This window comes from Notolepis coatsorum, assembly GCF_963971535.1.
Source record: "Notolepis coatsorum genome assembly, chromosome: 4".
Classification (NCBI taxonomy): domain Eukaryota; kingdom Metazoa; phylum Chordata; class Actinopteri; order Aulopiformes; family Paralepididae; genus Notolepis; species Notolepis coatsorum.
In genome coordinates this window covers 7,496,642-7,515,067 of record NC_140168.1, presented here as the reverse complement: position 1 = coordinate 7,515,067, position 18,426 = coordinate 7,496,642, and the positions used below count along the sequence as shown (strand labels likewise).

The 18,426-nt window shown below is 43.9% G+C and overlaps 1 protein-coding gene across 1 annotated transcript; it reads right to left on the bottom strand.

The window, feature by feature from the left end:
• Positions 1-1,024: 1,024 nt before the first annotated feature.
• On the bottom strand, positions 1,025-16,604 carry tm6sf2a (transmembrane 6 superfamily member 2a; the record flags this gene model as incomplete). Its single annotated transcript, XM_084313355.1, has 10 exons — positions 1,025-1,234; positions 1,653-1,772; positions 5,755-5,847; positions 7,896-7,997; positions 10,979-11,103; positions 11,677-11,759; positions 12,973-13,076; positions 14,626-14,723; positions 15,348-15,451; positions 16,513-16,604. 10 exons carry the CDS (start codon positions 16,602-16,604, stop codon positions 1,025-1,027), a joined length of 1,131 nt encoding a protein of 376 aa, XP_084169481.1.
• Positions 16,605-18,426: the final 1,822 nt, after the last annotated feature.

Here is an 18,426-nt window from a genome sequence, read left to right as displayed (position 1 = left end):
CAACAGCCTTTATCTGGGTCCAGTAGTCCAGGCAGGGAGTGCTGCGGGTCACAGTGGCTTCACACGCGTTGGCTCAGGAGAGAGAGAGAGAGAGAGCAGCAGCGGGGGGGGATCAGTGGACTCCTTCTGGCTTGTGCTCCACCGTGGTGGAACCACCAACATCCCACCACAGTCAGGACGGCTGAAAATATACCTTGTCGAACTAAAAATATACCTCTTCAAATCAATATCTGAAATAATAATTAGGGATGCTCGATATTGGCTTTTTTACCGATACCGATATACCGATATTGTCCAACTCTTAATTTCCGACACCGATATCAACCGATATCAACTGATACCGATATATGCAGGGTTCCCTCCCCCCCCCCCCCCCCCCCCAAAAATGGAATAATTTCAGGTAATTAACATTACATATCTCTTGTTGTGGAATAACACAACATTATGCCTACTTTTGACAATAAATAAAATCAGAATTTGTTCTTACTTGCTTGCCTGGGTAAATAAAGGTTATAGAAATGTAAAAAAAAAAAAAAAAAAAAAAAAATTAAACCGATACCGATATTTTCCAATATCACATTTTAATGCCTATATCGGCCGATAATATCTGTAGGCCGATAATATCGGACATCCCTAATAATAATATAAAAAAAAACGTCTTACTGTCTTTTACTATATGTACTTTGCTACTATGTATATACTACGATCTACTATGTACTATGTTACTATGCCTAATACCACTATGCTAATATGTCTCTATACTACTATGCGCTCAGAGTGAAGCGCTTAAGTTCGACACCGTTGACCTGCCAGAGGTGTACCCCTCCTGCTGACTCGCTGTACCCAATTTGTACGTCCGTAAAATGACTAACTGTAAAATGTAAGTATAAAAAGAAAGTCAGTTTAGTGTTGTTTTGGGTGTCCAGAGAAACTCCAGGGGGGTCAAAGCAGGAACCAAAGGTCTCGAGACAGTTTGCTGGAGGAACGTTAATAAGAGTCCGCGGCTGGTGGTGGCGTGTTTGGTCTAGTTCTTCTTCTTCCCCTGGTCGGCCGTCCCCTGGGGAACGGGCTTCATGAAGTACGTGGGTCGGGCGTAGCAGCGTAGGGCTAGCAGAGCGGGCACGACAGCATACAACACATTCAGAGTGATGACTATTAACCATTTGTCCCCCGGGACGCGGTATGTGAAGGGTGTACGGGAGTGTATAGATGCTCCAATATGGCACCACTGGGTCTGGAGAGGAGAGGGAGAGGAGAGGAGAGAGGAGAGGAGAGGAGAGGAGAGGAGAGGAGAGGAGAGGAGAGGAGAGGAGAGGAGAGGAGAGGAGAGGAGAGGAGAGGAGAGGAGAGGAGAGGAGAGGAGATGGGAGCGGAGCGGAGAGGAGAGGAGAGGAGAGGAGAGGAGAGGAGAGGAGAGGAGAGGAGAGGAGAGGAGAGGAGAGGAGAGGAGAGGAGAGGAGAGGAGAGCAGAGCAGAGGAGAGCATGGGGAGAGGAGAGGAGGGGGAGAGGATGAAAAGGAAAGCATAGAAAAGGAGAGGGGAAGGAAATTAGCGGAAATCAATTTGGTTAGTTATGAATGTGAGATTTTAAGGTTGCTTTTTTTTATAACCCAAAATATGAGTGAGTGACCCAGCATTGTAACCATAGTTACCTGGGCCATAGCCCCAGCTAAGAAGAGTGTCCAGTCTAGCATCCAGCTACATCCAGGAGTCCCCAGACCATAGATGGCAGCGGCCAGCAGAGGCAGGCCATAGAACAGCTGTACCAGCATCTACAATAACCACAGAAGAAGAGGTGTAGTGACTGTTCTACTGAGGACGTGGTTGCAAAGCGCACATCGTATCAAGTTATTCGTAGTGTTTCATAGGCCAGTTAGTTACACATGTACAGTAGAACATAATGATGACACGTCGGATTATCCGCCATCAGCTCTATTTTCAATCTTTCAAAATGTTCAGTTGCTATCGCATGCACTTATCTGTGTTTCATTACACATATGAATGCATGCTTACCAACTGTTTCGCCTGTTTTATAGCAACACTACTATCACCGACATCTAAGAAGGGAGATCCCCCCTTGAACGGCCCTTCTAAGGTTTCTCTCCTCCACATTGCTGTGGTGCATTCTTTTCCTATTGCTAGGTTTTAGTGAGTTTATTTTTATTTTTTTTGTATTTTATTTTTTTATTATTTTTTTAAACAAACACATAAACAAACATGACAACACACGATAAGATATACAAGCATTAGTTGACAGTGCACATCCAATGAAATCACATTTTAGTTAATTGTCTTATATAGGATATACCCTTAATACCTGTTATCTCAAAACCTACACACATATGCTCCAGCTCGTACCCCCCTCCCCCCCCCCTCCCGGACCCCCCATTGGATAATCCATCCATTATCCCTCGCTCCTAACCAGACATTACCATTATATGCTAGCTTTTATTTTCTCCACCACTTCTAACCACAATGTCATTTTGGATTCATTGAGACCCAAAATTCTTGCTGTAGATATTTCTTGATAGATCACATCGAGATATGTAATAATCCAGACCTTTCGGCACATTTTTTCCGGTTGGAACCATCGTGATGCTATCAGCTTTTTAGCCACTGTGATACCCGATAAAACCAATCTCTTTAGCTGTGGATGTACTGCACACTCAAAAACATCATTCAGTAGTAATACAGAGGGGTTTATTATTTTTTTAAGTGGGACTTTATGGTGTTTTTGTTTTGTTCTTGATTTATTGTGATGTTTCTTCTTGACTTGTTTAAAGAAGACGTGTCTGGCCCATGGGAACATTAACATGTGTTGTCGGGCCTTACAGATACATTTGATTTGATTTGATTTGATTATATGCAGTAAGCTTCCCCTGTTCTGGAAGTATCGTGTTTTTCTGAACACTTGTCCCATTGGATTATTATTAAGTGTTGGAGCCTGGTGGTGAGAGGATGCAGGTTTCTCAATACCAGAGCAGTCTGTGAAACGACGGCCTGTAGGCCTACTAGTCAACACATCACGCTGGACGTGATGTTCAAATAGGGCCTGGGTTCAGAATAAGTGAACCCGGCCTTGTAATGTGCCTTGCATCAGTTTTACATCATTATTTGTGTCTCTGATCTTTTTGGGCATTCATAACAAATAGATTACAGATCAAACATCAAAATGCGTGATAGAAAGCTGGTACGAGAGAGAAGAGATGAATGCCTGGATATAACCCATTACATTTACATTTAGTCATTTAGCTGAAACGCTTTTATCCAAAGCGACTTACAAGTTCTGTACGACAAGTCATCAGGAAGCTGGTAAGCCGGTAAAGACCTGCTTATTTCCATGGAGGGCTTATTATTATATCCACTCCCTGCCAGATCTGTTGCAGGCAGAGAGACTATACCTCCAAATATAACTATATAACAATTTGTTGCTATAAACGTCCCGACTGAATTTAAGATTTCAATTATTTGAAATGAGGACTGTGTAGAACCGACCACACACACAATTTCATGTACGTAATTCAGTGGGTTGAGTCTACGAGCTCTGCTTTGTCCGACCGTGTTGAATGAGGACTGTGTCGACTAGGGATGGGAATCGAGAATCGGAATCGATTGGGAACCGGTTCCTAATTGTCCGATTCCTGGAATCGCATGCCTCCGTGACTATCGATTCCTCGATGAATGCAACTACAGTTCAATAGATTAAATTAGTTCTCAAATACATAATTTTATTTAAGTGTAGGTATAGTTAATTTATTTTTTTACAGTTTTCGTATTTTTCTGACAATGGGGGCTCAACAATAAATGATAAATGACAATCAGAAATGTCAAGTTGCATGTTGTTATTCTAACCAGCTTAGTTCTGTTGCATTTCAAATTTATTTATTTAAATTATAAATGTATCAGGAATCGATAAAGAATCGGATCGATAAGCAGAATCGATAATGGAATCGTATCGATAAAATCTTATCAATTCCCATCCCTAGTGTCGACTCATTCCCACTAAATGATCACACTTATTTTTTTTGTTGTGTCTACACAATCATCACTTCATATAATTAAAATCTTAGTTAGTGCACCTTTAAGTCAGTGTTACCTGTGTTACTCTGTTCAGGCATCCATCGAAATAAATGTTTACATACAGTTTTTTCGCCCCAATTATAAATAGAAATAAAACCCATTTAGTTCATTTCTGCATATCAGTGCCCACATTCATCATATAAAGAACTCTAATTGGTTATCAATACTTAAACAGACACCGATATTTAAACTGAAATTGTCTGCGCGGACAGCAGAGCTATTCTATAGGTCTGTGCAGCAGGATCGCAGCACAGAGCAGCTTAACTTTCACTTTCACTCTGAGAGTAGATTGAACTTTACGTGAAGGAGAGAGAAAAAAGGGGTCTAGAGACGACACAGCAGGTTGTTACACAACGATGGGGGGGCGGTTTTGGCAATCTTTCAATCTTTGGGATTGAAACCTTGCAGAGAAATCCACTGGAGAGGAGCTCATAGATAGTCCAGAGACCAGCAACTGTATGTTTGCACAATAAATTAGAGAACCTAACCTCAACTGTCCAACAAATGGATACTATTCAAATCAAATCAAATCAAATGTATTTGTAAGGACCGACAACACACGTTAATGTCCACATGGGCCGGACACTGTCCACATGGGCCGGACCTATAGAATAGCTCTGCTGTCCACGCAGACACTTTCAGTTTAAATATCGGTGTCTGTTTAAGTATTGATAACCAATTAGAGTTCTTTATAGACATTTATAAAAATTTCTATTTGTAATGTTATCCCCTCAGCTGGTTTAACCCTTTCACTGCCACACGACAGAAGGTTAACCCTTTACTATCACACTATCGACGGTCGCCGGCAGTGAAAGGGTTAAACCGGCTGAGGGGATAACATTACAAATATACATTTTTATAAATTGTGATCTGTCCCACAGGGGAAAAAGGCAAGACTGTCCACCCTTTGACCTTGAATGAAATGATTGTAGATGAAAGAATAGTGATAAGAATTGCAATAGGGATTGCTATTTCTTAACCGTTTGGTAGTGTGGCAGTGAAAGGGTTAAAGAAAGAAATAAACGACTCTCTGGCTTCCTATGGAGGAAATAAATAAATAAACCTATGAAATAGAGGAAGAATAGGGCGCTACCAGATTGGGCTTGTAATGCCGTGAGAGGGATTGGCAGCTGGGAACGGCTCGAGGCGCACGTTTTAGAAGAACATAAAGATTTGTCTCAGTTTTATGGTACGAGCCGAAAGTCCTTCCCAGAACGGACAAATCCTCTGTTACAATTCTGATGTATGTGAAAGAGTGAAAGTGCTTACAGAAATGTTTGGCTTTTAGTGGAATATCTTTACCATTATGGAACAGTTTTCTGCTCCCAGCGGGTGGAGAGACCCATAGAAACGGTGAAAGGCAGCAGCACAACAGGCAGAGCGGAGAGGTCAGACATGGAAATAATGGTCCCTTTCAATGAGCTGAAAGCACTGTTTGGGTTTTTTTTTTCTCTTTTTTCTAATCGTATCTGCAAATAAAATCTACGATGAAGTCATTGCTTTCTAAGGGCTTTATTTGTTTTAAACGAGACGATTTAGAAATGTGTCCATTGGGAAATACATTGCCATTTCAAGCGAGGTGGACCGCGCCGGAAACAACAACAATGACGTAACCACCACAACACCTCCCTCTTTCTGTGTTATTAAAAAGTGTTAAAGATAAATCAGACTCACCGTAACTCTAGGAAAGCCGACGGGGTCTTTGAGGTAGGGTTCGTACTGGTAGATGTAAGTGAAGCAGGCGTCCAGAGGACAGTCCATGACTACCTGTGGAGGAGAACGAGTGTGGAGGTTAGTGTCAAATCCCCATGGGGCCGGACACGTCTTCTTTAAGGCCAGACAACAACACACGTTAATGTCCCCATGGGCCGGACACGTCTTCTTTAAGGCCCGACAACAACACACGTTAATGGCCCCATGGGCCGGACACGTCTTCTTTAAGGCCCGACAACACACGTTAATGTCCCCATGGGCCAGACACGTCTCCTTTAAACAAGCCAAGAAGAAGAATCACAATAAATCAAGAACAAAACAAAAAAACACCATGAAATCCAAAAAAATATGTAAAATAAATGAATGCAACACTCCCAGACATACCCCACGCGAAGGTAAGGAAAAACTCACTAAAAACCTAGCAATAGGAAAAAAGCACCACGGGCAATGTGGAGGAGAGAAACCTTAGAAGGGCCGTTCAAGGGGGGGTCTCCCTTCTTAGATGTCGGTGATAGTAGTGTTGCTATAAAACAGGCGAAACAGTTGGTAAGCAATGCACTCATATGTGTAATATACATATACATGTATCAATATGACGTGTCATTGCGTCCTTGTTTAGCTTCTATCAAATGTATAAAAGCAATATATTTCATCATCCTCCCTATAACTCCTCCATATATAACCATATTCAGCCAATGCCTCCCGTGTGCTGTTTCACTCAATACACTTCCATTGTTTGAGAATGAATAAAAAAAACAAAACATAAGATACATATTTTTTATTTTATTTTATTTTTTATTATCTTTTTCCCCCTCCTTTTTCCGTTTTTCTCCCATCCCAATGTTAGTCGTTATGCCAATTCCCAATCCCCTTCCTGGTCGTTGCGCACTCTACCCCCTACCGTCGGTCTGGGAGGGCGGAGACTATCACGTGCTTCCTCTCCGACACATGTGTAGCCAGCCCACCGCTTCTTTTCACCTGGCAGCGCGGACTCTCACTGGGAGGGTGTAACGTGTGGAAGGGTCACACTACCTCCCCCAGATCCTTCCCTCGCTGTGCAGGCGCCCCGACCGATCTGTAGGAGTCGCTGTTTACAACGACCAGGACCCACCCCACCGGCTTCCCACCTGCTAACACCGCCAATTGTGTCAGTATGGACGGCCGACCAAGCCGGAGGCACCGCAGCTGGATTCGATCCCACTGTATCTGCGGTGGTAGACAGACGCTTAGTCCGCTGTGCTACCCGGCCGCCATAAAATACATACTTCTAATACATACATGCACTGCGGCAAAACAGATCCCCAAACACTTTATTTCATCACGTCCGGTTCTAGACTTCTATTCATAAAACAATGTCCTTGTTGTTTGCATTTCTCGACAAAACAAGCTGTCGAATGAGTCCTGAACGAGATGCATTCTTTGTTCTCTATGTAACCTGAAAATAACTACTGTACTGTTTATGGGATATGTGTCGCTCCACTTCAGATACAGTGTGTATTACAAGTATGTTTTCTAGATTGGTTCTCGAAAAAACATGTTTATTTATTGTTAAATGCTGAGGCTGTACAATGGCTCCCCTGGCTCAGCGGTTCTCTGTGGCTCACTATTCACAGAGCTCAAACTGAGCTAACCCTTTCACTACCACACTACAGAAGTGTTAACCCTTTCACTACCACACTACAGAAGGTTAACCCTTTCACTACCACACTACAGAAGGTTAACCCTTTCACTACCACACTACAGAAGGTTAATCCTTTCACTACTCACATACTAGGTTAACCTTCTGTAGTGTGGTAGTGAAAGGTTAACCTTCTGTAGTGTGGTAGTGAAAGGGTTAACCTTCTGTAGTGTGGTAGTGAAAGGTTAACCTTCTGTAGTGTGGTAGTGAAAGGGTTAACCTTCTGTAGTGTGGTAGTGAAAGGTTAACCTTCTGTAGTGTGGTAGTGAAAGGGTTAACACTTCTGTAGTGTGGTAGTGAAAGGTTAACCTTCTGTAGTGTGGTAGTGAAAGGTTAACCTTCTGTAGTGTGGTAGTGAAAGGTTAACCTTTGGCATGTGGCAGTGAAAGGGTTAATGCTGGATGTGTTGTTGTTGTTTACTCACAAAGGCCCTGAAGACGGAGAAGGCCATGGCCCCCAGCAGCAGCAGAGACAGTAGCAGGTCGAGGGGTCTGAAGAGGAGGCTTCTCTTCTGCTCCGCAGCAACCTGTGCAATGGGGAGGTGTAGTGGTTACTTCCTGGTCTATAGGGAGGTGTAGTGGTTACTTCCTGGTCTATAGGGAGGTGTAGTGGTTACTTCCTGGTCTATATGGAGGTGTAGTGGTTACTTCCTGGTCTATAGGGAGGTGTAGTGGTCACTTCCTGGTCTATAGGGAGGTGTAGTGGTCACTTCCTGGTCTATAGGGAGGTGTAGTGGTCACTTCCTGGTCTATAGGGAGGTGTAGTGGTTACTTCCTGGTCTATAGGGAGGTGTAGTGGTTACTTCCTGGTCTATAGGGAGGTGTAGTGGTCACTTCCTGGTCTATAGGGAGGTGTAGTGGTTACTTCCTGGTCTATAGGGAGGTGTAGTGGTTACTTCCTGGTCTATAGGGAGGTGTAGTGGTTACTTCCTGGTCTATAGGGAGGTGTAGTGGTTACTACTTCCTGGTCTATAGGGAGGTGTAGTGGTTACTTCCTGGTCTATAGGGAGGTGTAGTGGTTACTTCCTGGTCTATAGGGAGGTGTAGTGGTTACTTCCTGGTCTATATGGAGGTGTAGTGGTTACTTCCTGGTCTATAGGGAGGTGTAGTGGTCACTTCCTGGTCTATAGGGAGGTGTAGTGGTAACTTCCTGGTCTATAGGGAGGTGTAGTGGTTACTTCCTGGTCTATAGGGAGGTGTAGTGGTTACTTCCTGGTCTATAGGGAGGTGTAGTGGTTACTTTCTGGTCTATAGGGAGGTGTAGCGGTTACTTCCTGGTCTATAGGGAGGTGTAGTGGTCACTTCCTGGTCTATAGGGAGGTGTAGTGGTCACTTCCTGGTCTATAGGGAGGTGTAGTGGTTACTTCCTGGTCTATAGGGAGGTGTAGTGGTCACTTCCTGGTCTATAGGGAGGTGTAGTGGTCACTTCCTGGTCTATAGGGAGGTGTAGTGGTTACTTCCTGGTCTATAGGGAGGTGTAGTGGTTACTTCCTGGTCTATAGGGAGGTGTAGTGGTCACTTCCTGGTCTATAGGGAGGTGTAGTGGTTACTTCCTGGTCTATAGGGAGGTGTAGTGGTTACTTCCTGGTCTATAGGGAGGTGTAGTGGTCACTTCCTGGTCTATAGGGAGGTGTAGTGGTTACTTCCTGGTCTATAGGGAGGTGTAGTGGTCACTTCCTGGTCTATAGGGAGGTGTAGTGGTTACTTCCTGGTCTATAGGGAGGTGTAGTGGTTACTTCCTGGTCTATAGGGAGGTGTAGTGGTTACTTCCTGGTCTATAGGGAGGTGTAGTGGTTACTTCCTGGTCTATAGGGAGGTGTAGTGGTTACTTCCTGGTCTATAGGGAGGTGTAGTGGTTACTTCCTGGTCTATAGGGAGGTGTAGTGGTTACTTCCTGGTCTATAGGGAGGTGTGGTGGTTACTTCCTGGTCTATAGGGAGGTGTAGTGGTTACTTCCTGGTCTATAGGGAGGTGTAGTGGTTACTTCCTGGTCTATAGGGAGGTGTAGTGGTTACTTCCTGGTCTATAGGGAGGTGTAGTGGTTACTTCCTGGTCTATAGGGAGGTGTAGTGGTTACTTCCTGGTCTATAGGGAGGTGTAGTGGTCACTTCCTGGTCTATATGGAGGTGTAGTGGTTACTTCCTGGTCTATAGGGAGGTGTAGTGGTTACTTCCTGGTCTATAGGGAGGTGTAGTGGTTACTTCCTGGTCTATAGGGAGGTGTAGTGGTTACTTCCTGGTCTATAGGGAGGTGTAGTGGTTACTTCCTGGTCTATATGGAGGTGTAGTGGTTACTTCCTGGTCTATAGGGAGGTGTAGTGGTCACTTCCTGGTCTATAGGGAGGTGTAGTGGTTACTTCCTGGTCTATAGGGAGGTGTAGTGGTTACTTCCTGGTCTATAGGGAGGTGTAGTGGTTACTTCCTGGTCTATAGGGAGGTGTAGTGGTTACTTCCTGGTCTATAGGGAGGTGTAGTGGTTACTTCCTGGTTTTTGGGAGGTGTAGTGGTTACTTCCTGATCTATAGGGAGGTGTAGTGGTTGCGTCATCGCTGTTTCTTTTCATATAGATAAGATAAGATATTCCTTTATTTTTTTTATTTATTTAACCTTTATTTAGCCAGATAAACATTAAGAACAGGTTTCTTATTTAACAATGTTGATCTGGTCCAAGAGGCCCCAACAGGAGTACAAATATACATATATATACACACATATATATATATAAAAGGGTGAACCCTTTGTCGTGTGACAGTGAAAGGGTTAACCTTCCGTATTGTCGCAGTGAAAGGGTTAACCCTTTGTTGTGTGGTAGTGAAGCGGTTAACCTTCTGTATTGTGGTTGTGTAAGGGTTAACCCTTTGTCCCCTTGGGGAAATGCAGGCATCATAGCGGCATGGGGGAGGGGGGGGGGAGCGGAGGTACAGGAAGTATAAGACATACAGGTACAGGTGACATAATTATAGTACAGTTGGAGAAGTAAAAATGTAATTGAATAAAAAGGCAGTGTAAACAATATAACAAATCAATATAATTAACTCATGTGCATAATGGGCAACAAGGTGCGAGATGAGGGTATGTATGCCCTGCAATAAATAGTTACAATATATAATCTAATAATCCAATAATCTAAATCGAATCTAATATATCATAGTAAAAAAAAGAAATGCTAAATGCTAAATATATGCAATATATAATTGAATAATCCAATAATCTAAATCTGATCTAATATAAAATCTAAAAATGCTAAATAATCTGATGACGTATACAGTATTCACATAAGGTCCGGTATGCATAGGGTAGTATTATATTGTCCTCTTAGGTCAATAGAGCGTACGTTACAAAAGCTGTGTGGAAGAAGCAAAACTACTCCAAAGAGCACAATCATATAATCTCTGATACCGTGTGAAATGATAGATTTCCAATGGAAGCTCTTTGTGCACCCAGCAATAGAGATTTAGGGCTTTGGAATGTGGTCACATTGATTACTTCATCTACTCTGTGTACGTCACCTGGTCTGCTGTAATGACTGGCATCACTCTCGGCCTATTAAAGAGCAGGCAGGCTGCCCAGATAGGAGCCAACAGGAAGGGCGTGTTCCTCCAGAAGGCGGGGCGAATGCCGGACCCATATTTACCTGGACAAAAAAAGGAGAATATTCTCAGTGTTCATGGTTCTTGGTTTGATTGATTGATTGAAAACTTTATTAACATATTGCAGAATGGGTACAATACAGTACAGCTCAATACACACAATTGTTAAGGGGGATGCAGACCAGAGAAAGACTTTCGTCTTGTTTACATCAGGGTCCCCCATTTTCAATTCATAACATTTATGACATACATGACATACAGATAGATATACAGTACTGTTACATTCAGACATTTATGACATACAAGATATACAAATATACAGTACTGTTAGAGTTTCTAAAAGAGAATATATACATTTGAGGGGGAGGAAACTGTACATTGGGGGGGTTGGGTGGGGGAGGGGGGGTTTGGACATTTACGGGGGCCAGTTTCAAATTGCGGCCTCCCGTAGGTGCTTTTTTGGTATGTGTGTGTGTGCGTGTGTGTGTGTGTGTGTGTGTGTGTGTGTGTGTATGTGTATGTGTATGTGTATGTGTGTGTGTGTGTGTGTGTGTGTGTGTGTGTGTGTGTGTGTGTGTGTGTGTGTGTGTGTGTGTGTGTGTGTCGGCAACTCTCACCGATGACCACTCCGGGGATGAAGACGATCTGATGGGCGACGGAGGACCCCGCCCACAACAACCCCAGACTACGATAGGACTTCCTGTCCAGACAGACAGAGGGGGGTCAACACACACACACACACACACACACACACACACACACACACACACACACACACACACACACACACACACACACACACACACACACACACACACACACACACACACACACACACACACACACACACACACACACACACACACACACACACACACACACACACACACACACACACACACACACACACCATTAACCCTTCCACTGTGACAATACACAGAAGGTTAACCCTTTCACTGCCACACGACAGCGGGTTAACCCTTTCACTGCCACACGACAGAAGGTTAACCCTTTCACCAACACACTACAGACGGTTAACCCTTCCACTGCCACACGACAAAGTGTTAACCCGTTCACTACCACGCTACAGAAGGTTAACCCTTTCCCTGCCACACTATATATGGTTAACCTTTCACTACCACACTACAGAAGGTTAACCCTTTCACTACCACACTACAGAAGGTTAACCCTTTCACAACCACACTACAGAAGGTTAACCTTTTCACTACCACACTACAGAAGGTTAACCTTTCACTGACACACTACAGACTGTTAACCCTTTCACTACCACACTACAGAAAGTTAACCTTTCACTACCACACTACAGAAGTTTAACCTTTCACTACCACATGACAGAAGGTTAACCCTTTCACCAACACACTACAGACGGTTAACCCTTTCCCTACCACATATGGTTAACTTTTCACTGCCACACTACAGACTGTTAACCCTTTCACTACCACACTACAGAAGGTTAACCCTTTCACTACCACACTACAGAAGGTTAACCTTTCACTACCACACTACAGAAGGTTAACCTTTCACTACCAGTCTACCACACTACAGAAGGTTAACCCTTTCACTACCACACTACAGAAGGTTAACCCTTTCCCTACCACACTACAGATGGTTAACCGTCGGTAGTGTGGTAGTAAAGGGTTAACCTTCTGTCGTGTCGGCAGTGAAAGGGTTAACCTTCTGTCGTGTGGCAGTGAAAGGGTTAACCTTCTGTCGTGTGGCAGTGAAAGGGTTAGGGTTAAAGGGTTAACAATGTGAAAGGGGTTAACAACAGTCTCGCTGGAAAAGGCAGCCGTTGTCGGGGGGGGGTGGGGGTTGTTTCAAGGACACATACCACTGGGCGGGGCACTGAGGCCATACCATAATAAACATGTCACCACCGTCATATAACTTACCCTTTGAACATGCGGTGGATGATGAGGAGGAGGAGGAGGAAGTGAGCCACGCCCTCCCAGTAGCACATCATGACGGCGTAGGCGGCGCCCAGGTGAGACTCCCCCTGGAGCACAAGACGGCCGTAAGCAACTGGACAGAGTTGATTGATCGATTGATCGATTGATTGGTTGATTGAAAACGTTAATTAACAGATTGCAGAATGGGTACAATATACAGTACAACTCAATACACACAATTGTTAAGGGGATGCAGACCAGAGAAAGACTTTCGTCTCGTTTACATCAGGGTCCCCCATTTTCAATTCATCAGGACATTTATGACATACAAGATATACAAATATACAGTACTGTTGTAAGAAAAAAATATCATAAGAAAAATATATATATACATCCGAAGGGGAAGAAACTGTACATTGGAGGGGGTTGGGAGGGTGGATGGGTGGGGGGGGGGGGGGGGGGTTGGACATTTACCAGGGCCAGTTTCTAATTGCAGCAACCCGTAGGTGCTCTTTGAGAGCGGTTTTGAAGGTGGGTAGGGATTCACATTTCTTTACGGCTGTGGGTTCCACATTGCGAAACGTGTTTAGTCCCTTGTTTGAGCCGACCAGCTGACTGACACACAAGCTCTCGTTCATTCACACACCGGTGGCGTGGAGGGCGACCGTGCCAAGGTGCCAAGGTGCCAAGGTGCCAACCTGCTCACCGGGAGGCAGCAGTTATATAGGGCGGTTATAAGTGTCTTGCTCAAGGACGACTTCCACACGCTGCCAGGAGGAGGAGGAGGAGTAGGAGCCGGAATCGAACCGGCAACCTTTAGATTAACCAGCCGACCACCACTCTCTCTACCTCCTGAACCACCGTCGCCCCCCCGACGATCAAAGTTAACCCTTTCACTGCCACACTACAGAAGGTTAACCTTTCTTTTTTTTTATCCATTTTTTATTTATTCATCCCAATTCATCCCAATTTAGTCTTGCCAATTCCCCCCCTCCCCTGTCCTGATCGTTGCTCGCATGTGCCCCCCACTGGCCGGTCGTAGGGAGGATAGAAGCCCATCGCATGTCCCCTCCGATACACGCAGAGTCAGCCAGCCACATCTTTTCACCTGCCAGCGCGGACTCTCATTGGCGAGGTGTAACGTGTGGGAGGCTCACACTACCCCCACCGTCTCCTGTCCTTGCTGTGCAGGCGCCCTGACCGACCTGTAGGAGTCGCTGTTTACAATGACCAGATTACCACCCATCGACTCCCCTCCCGCTGACTCTGCCAATTGAGTCAGTATGTGACGGCCGGCCCAAGCCGGAGGCAACGCTGACAGCCGTATTCGATACCTGCAGTGTCTCTCGCGTTGGTGACGAGCGCTTAGACCGCCGCGCCACCCAGCCGCCTCAGAAGGTTAACCTTTCTGTAGTGTGGTAGTGAAAGGGTTAACCTTCTGTAGTGTGGTTGTGAAAGGGTTAAGCATTTGTCGTGTGGCAGTGAAAAGGGTTAACCTTCTGTATTGTCACGGCGAATGGGTTAACCCTTTGGCAGTGTGGTAGTGAAAGGTTTAAATGGTAAACGGTAAATTGGTACAATTGAAACAGTTTAGGTGCACGGTTTAACCCCTCCTCCACTGAACCCCTGGGTGGTACACAAGGTATATAGACTTACCTTCTTGAGGTAGAAGCGCATGAAGCCAGAGATGAACCCGTCGTGCTCCAGTGCGTTGGTCAGGCCCACCAGGCAGGTGAAACAGAACTCTGCGAATACTGAAGACAAACAACCACAGAAGAAGAAGTGAGAAGTGAAGAGATGTCCTGCCGCGCTTCTAACCCTCTGTCCTCATTGATGTAGACCTCCATCTTTAGGTACCGAGAGGTTGCGGCTGTACTTTTGATTACAGCTTATAGAAGAAGCCTTTCTAACCAAAGTGTTGAAATACCAACATATATACAGCAGACCATCTCACAGCTATAGGCTACAGATGTAAACTTCTATAGTTTTTTATCTTTGGCAGCCTATAGGGCATGTGCACAAGTTGGTTGTGAGGGGCCTGCAAATAGCCGGTCTCCCCAAAAGGAAGGCCAAGCGGTTAGCCAGGTACTGCTCAGTATCAGCCATTATAGGAAGCCGCTCAATTTGGAGGAGGCGTTGTTTCCTTTACCCATGATTCGTGTGCGACAAGTAGTTCAGCCATACTGTGTGTAACAGCGTTCTGCCGTCCATGCACTTTGTAATGGGCTGTTCTTTCATACTTTCTGACCGCACTGGCAGTGTTTATGTCCTTTGTATGAGACTTCCTTGTACTTCTGTTCATGTGGACATAAATAAACATTTCAAACGTGTGTGTGTGCGTGCGTGCGTGCGTGTGTGTGTCAGCTTGTCTATAATACCATAGAATAAGGGGTCGACATTCTTCCTGTTCCGCACGGAGAGGTGGAGGGCGAGCAAAACAGACCCCAGGACCACCATTCCCATCCCCAGCATAGGTAGAGGTCTGGCGAATGAACGAGTATGAATGAATGAAAACTTTATTTAACAGATCGCAGAATGGGTACAATACAGTACGGCTCAATAACGGGATGCAGACCAGAGAAAGACTTTCGTCTTGTTTACATCAGGGTGCCCCGTTTTCAATTCATAATGACATATTTATGACATATGACATACAGGTAGACTACAGATCGCTCACATTGAACAACAATAAACATTTAGGTAGTCAATAGGACTAACATAATAATATAATAATATTAAAAAATAAGAATAAAATAGAATATTCTTATTGTCCGATTTCTTTTTAATAAAGGCCCATACTAAGTGGGTTTTTAGAGTATAGGCTAGATATCCTAGATCCTATTTTTAGACCGTCAAGGATTCAGACGATCAGAGTGTTGCCATCGCAGGTATAGGTATGAATGAATGAATGAAAACTTTATTAACACATTGCAGAATGGGTACAATACACACACAATTGTTAATAAAGGGATGCAGACCAGAGAAAGACTTTCGTCTTGTTTACATCAGGGTGGTCCCTATTTTCAATTCATAGTGACATTTATGACATACACAACATACAGATATACAGATATATATCATGACATTTATGGCATAGGGACATACATGACATACAGGTATATAGTACTGTTACATTTGTGACTGATTGATTGATTGAATTGATTGATTCAAAACTTTATTAACAGATTGCAGAATGGGTACAATACAGTACAGCTCAATACACACAATTGTTAAGGGGATGCAGACCAGAGAAAGACTTTCGTCTTGTTTACATCAGGGTCCCCCATTTTCAATTCATAGTGATATATACATCATACATGACATACAGATATAGACAGTACTGCTACATCTATACATTTATGACATACCAGATCTACAAATACAGTACTGTTTGTGATACAAAAAAGAGTATATGAAAGAGAGTATATACATTTGAGGGGGAAGAAACTGTACATTGGAGGAGGTTTGGTAAAAATAAACTAACATCCTCCTAGCGTTAAAACTATAGTTTCATTCATTCATAAAGAAGAGAGACGCACTTACTCCTGGAGCGCTTGGATGTTGTTCATGGCGTACAGGACCCCGGGCGCCATGAGAGAGAGCAGGAACACCGTTACCTCCACAGGTAGCCTCATCTTTTCCTATCAAGTAATTAGGCTTTTACACAAATCGACCACAAAAAAATAAAACGAACAAAAAAAACGCGCACCACAGTTAGAGAAATATTCTCGACTAAATACTCTTGGTTTTAATTAACCAGAGGCATGTTATTATGAGGCCCGCCGTATATCCCTTGTTGACCCTTGTGTGCGATTAGCGCATTCATAAAAGGGAGTGTTTATAGTTTAGTTTATAGTTTAGCGTCACCACCATCCGTAGCCCGTTTAGTTTATGATAACAGTTCCTCAGACAGTAGACCTATTAAACGCTGCAGTGTCATCCTGCATCATCACTACCTGTGGTTTCAAAGTTCACCAGCTGTTGCAACACTCCAGATCTACCCAGGCTGGTTGATTGAAAACTTTATTTAACAGATTGCAGAATGGGTACAATATACAGTAAGGTTCAATACACACACAATATTGTTAAGGGGATGCAGACCAGAGAAAGACTTTCGTCTTGTTTACATCAGGGTCCCCCATTTTCAATTCATAGTGACATTTATGACATACATGACATACATGACATCATGACATTTATGGCCTAGGGACATACATGACAGTACATTTGTGACATATACGATATGCAAATATACAGTACTGTTACCCAGAGATCCTAACAGAAAATATATACATATGTCATGGGGAGGAGACTGTCATTTGGGTAATAAATAATACTACTATTACTACTAATAATAATAATACATACAATTGTGTTGCTTTTGCGTGAATATCTCAAGTGTATAATTAAAAGCAATGTCGTGGTCTTTCTTACCAATTGTGGTTAGAAAAGTTAATTTCCCAATACTTCCAAATCCCCAGTATACCTGTGGAGAATGCCACCTTGTGGTGAAACTACTTATTGTTATTATTGCAGCTCAAATGTTGCCCCACTTTGCCTTTTATGTCTCTGTCTGTGTTTTGTGTATGTAATTTGTATGTTTGTTTTTTGTTTTGCTGCCATTTTGGCCAGGTCTTGCTTGAAAAAGAGATATTTGATCTCAAGTGACTACCTGGTCAAATAAAGTTTGGAAATAAATAAATAATTGTGTTTTGAGATCACTGTACATTTTCTCTCTGTCCATGACCTTTTCATGGATCCTCAGTCACACAGTAGAGCATCTTGGAACTACAGTCAGTAGGTGAAAGTAATGTTGTTATATTATTTATTTGGTGGGGTTGCTATTTTTATTTTCTATTATTAATTTCAAATGTCATGAGATACATTTCATATGATGTATGATGTGAGATTTAATTTTTTTTTTTTTTATCTTTTTCCCCCTCCTTTTTCCTCCGATTTTCTCCCATCCCAATGTTAGTCGTTATGCCAATTCCCAATCCCCTTCCTGGTCGCTGCGCACCCTACCCCCCACAGTCGGTCTGGGAGAGTGGAGGCTATCACGTGCTTCCTCCGACACACGTCCAGCCAATCAACCGCCTCTTTTCACCTGGCAGCGCGGATTCTCACTGAGAGGGTGTAACGTGTGGAAGGATCACACTATCCCACTTAGATCCTATCCGCGCTTAGCAGGCGCCCCAACCGAACTGTAGGAGTCGCTGTTTACAACGACCCGGACTCACCCCGCCAGCTTCTCCCACCCTCTAATACAGCCAATTGTATTAGTGTGAACGGCCAGCCAAGCTGGTGACAACCCCGGAGCTGTGAGCTGGATTCGAACAGGCGAATCCAGCGTCTCCGGGGTTGGTGACGAACGCAATCTCCGCTACGCCACCTGACCGCCGTGTGAGATTTAACTTCTAAATCGTTGGCAAAATCACAGCAGATTGAGCCGCGCGC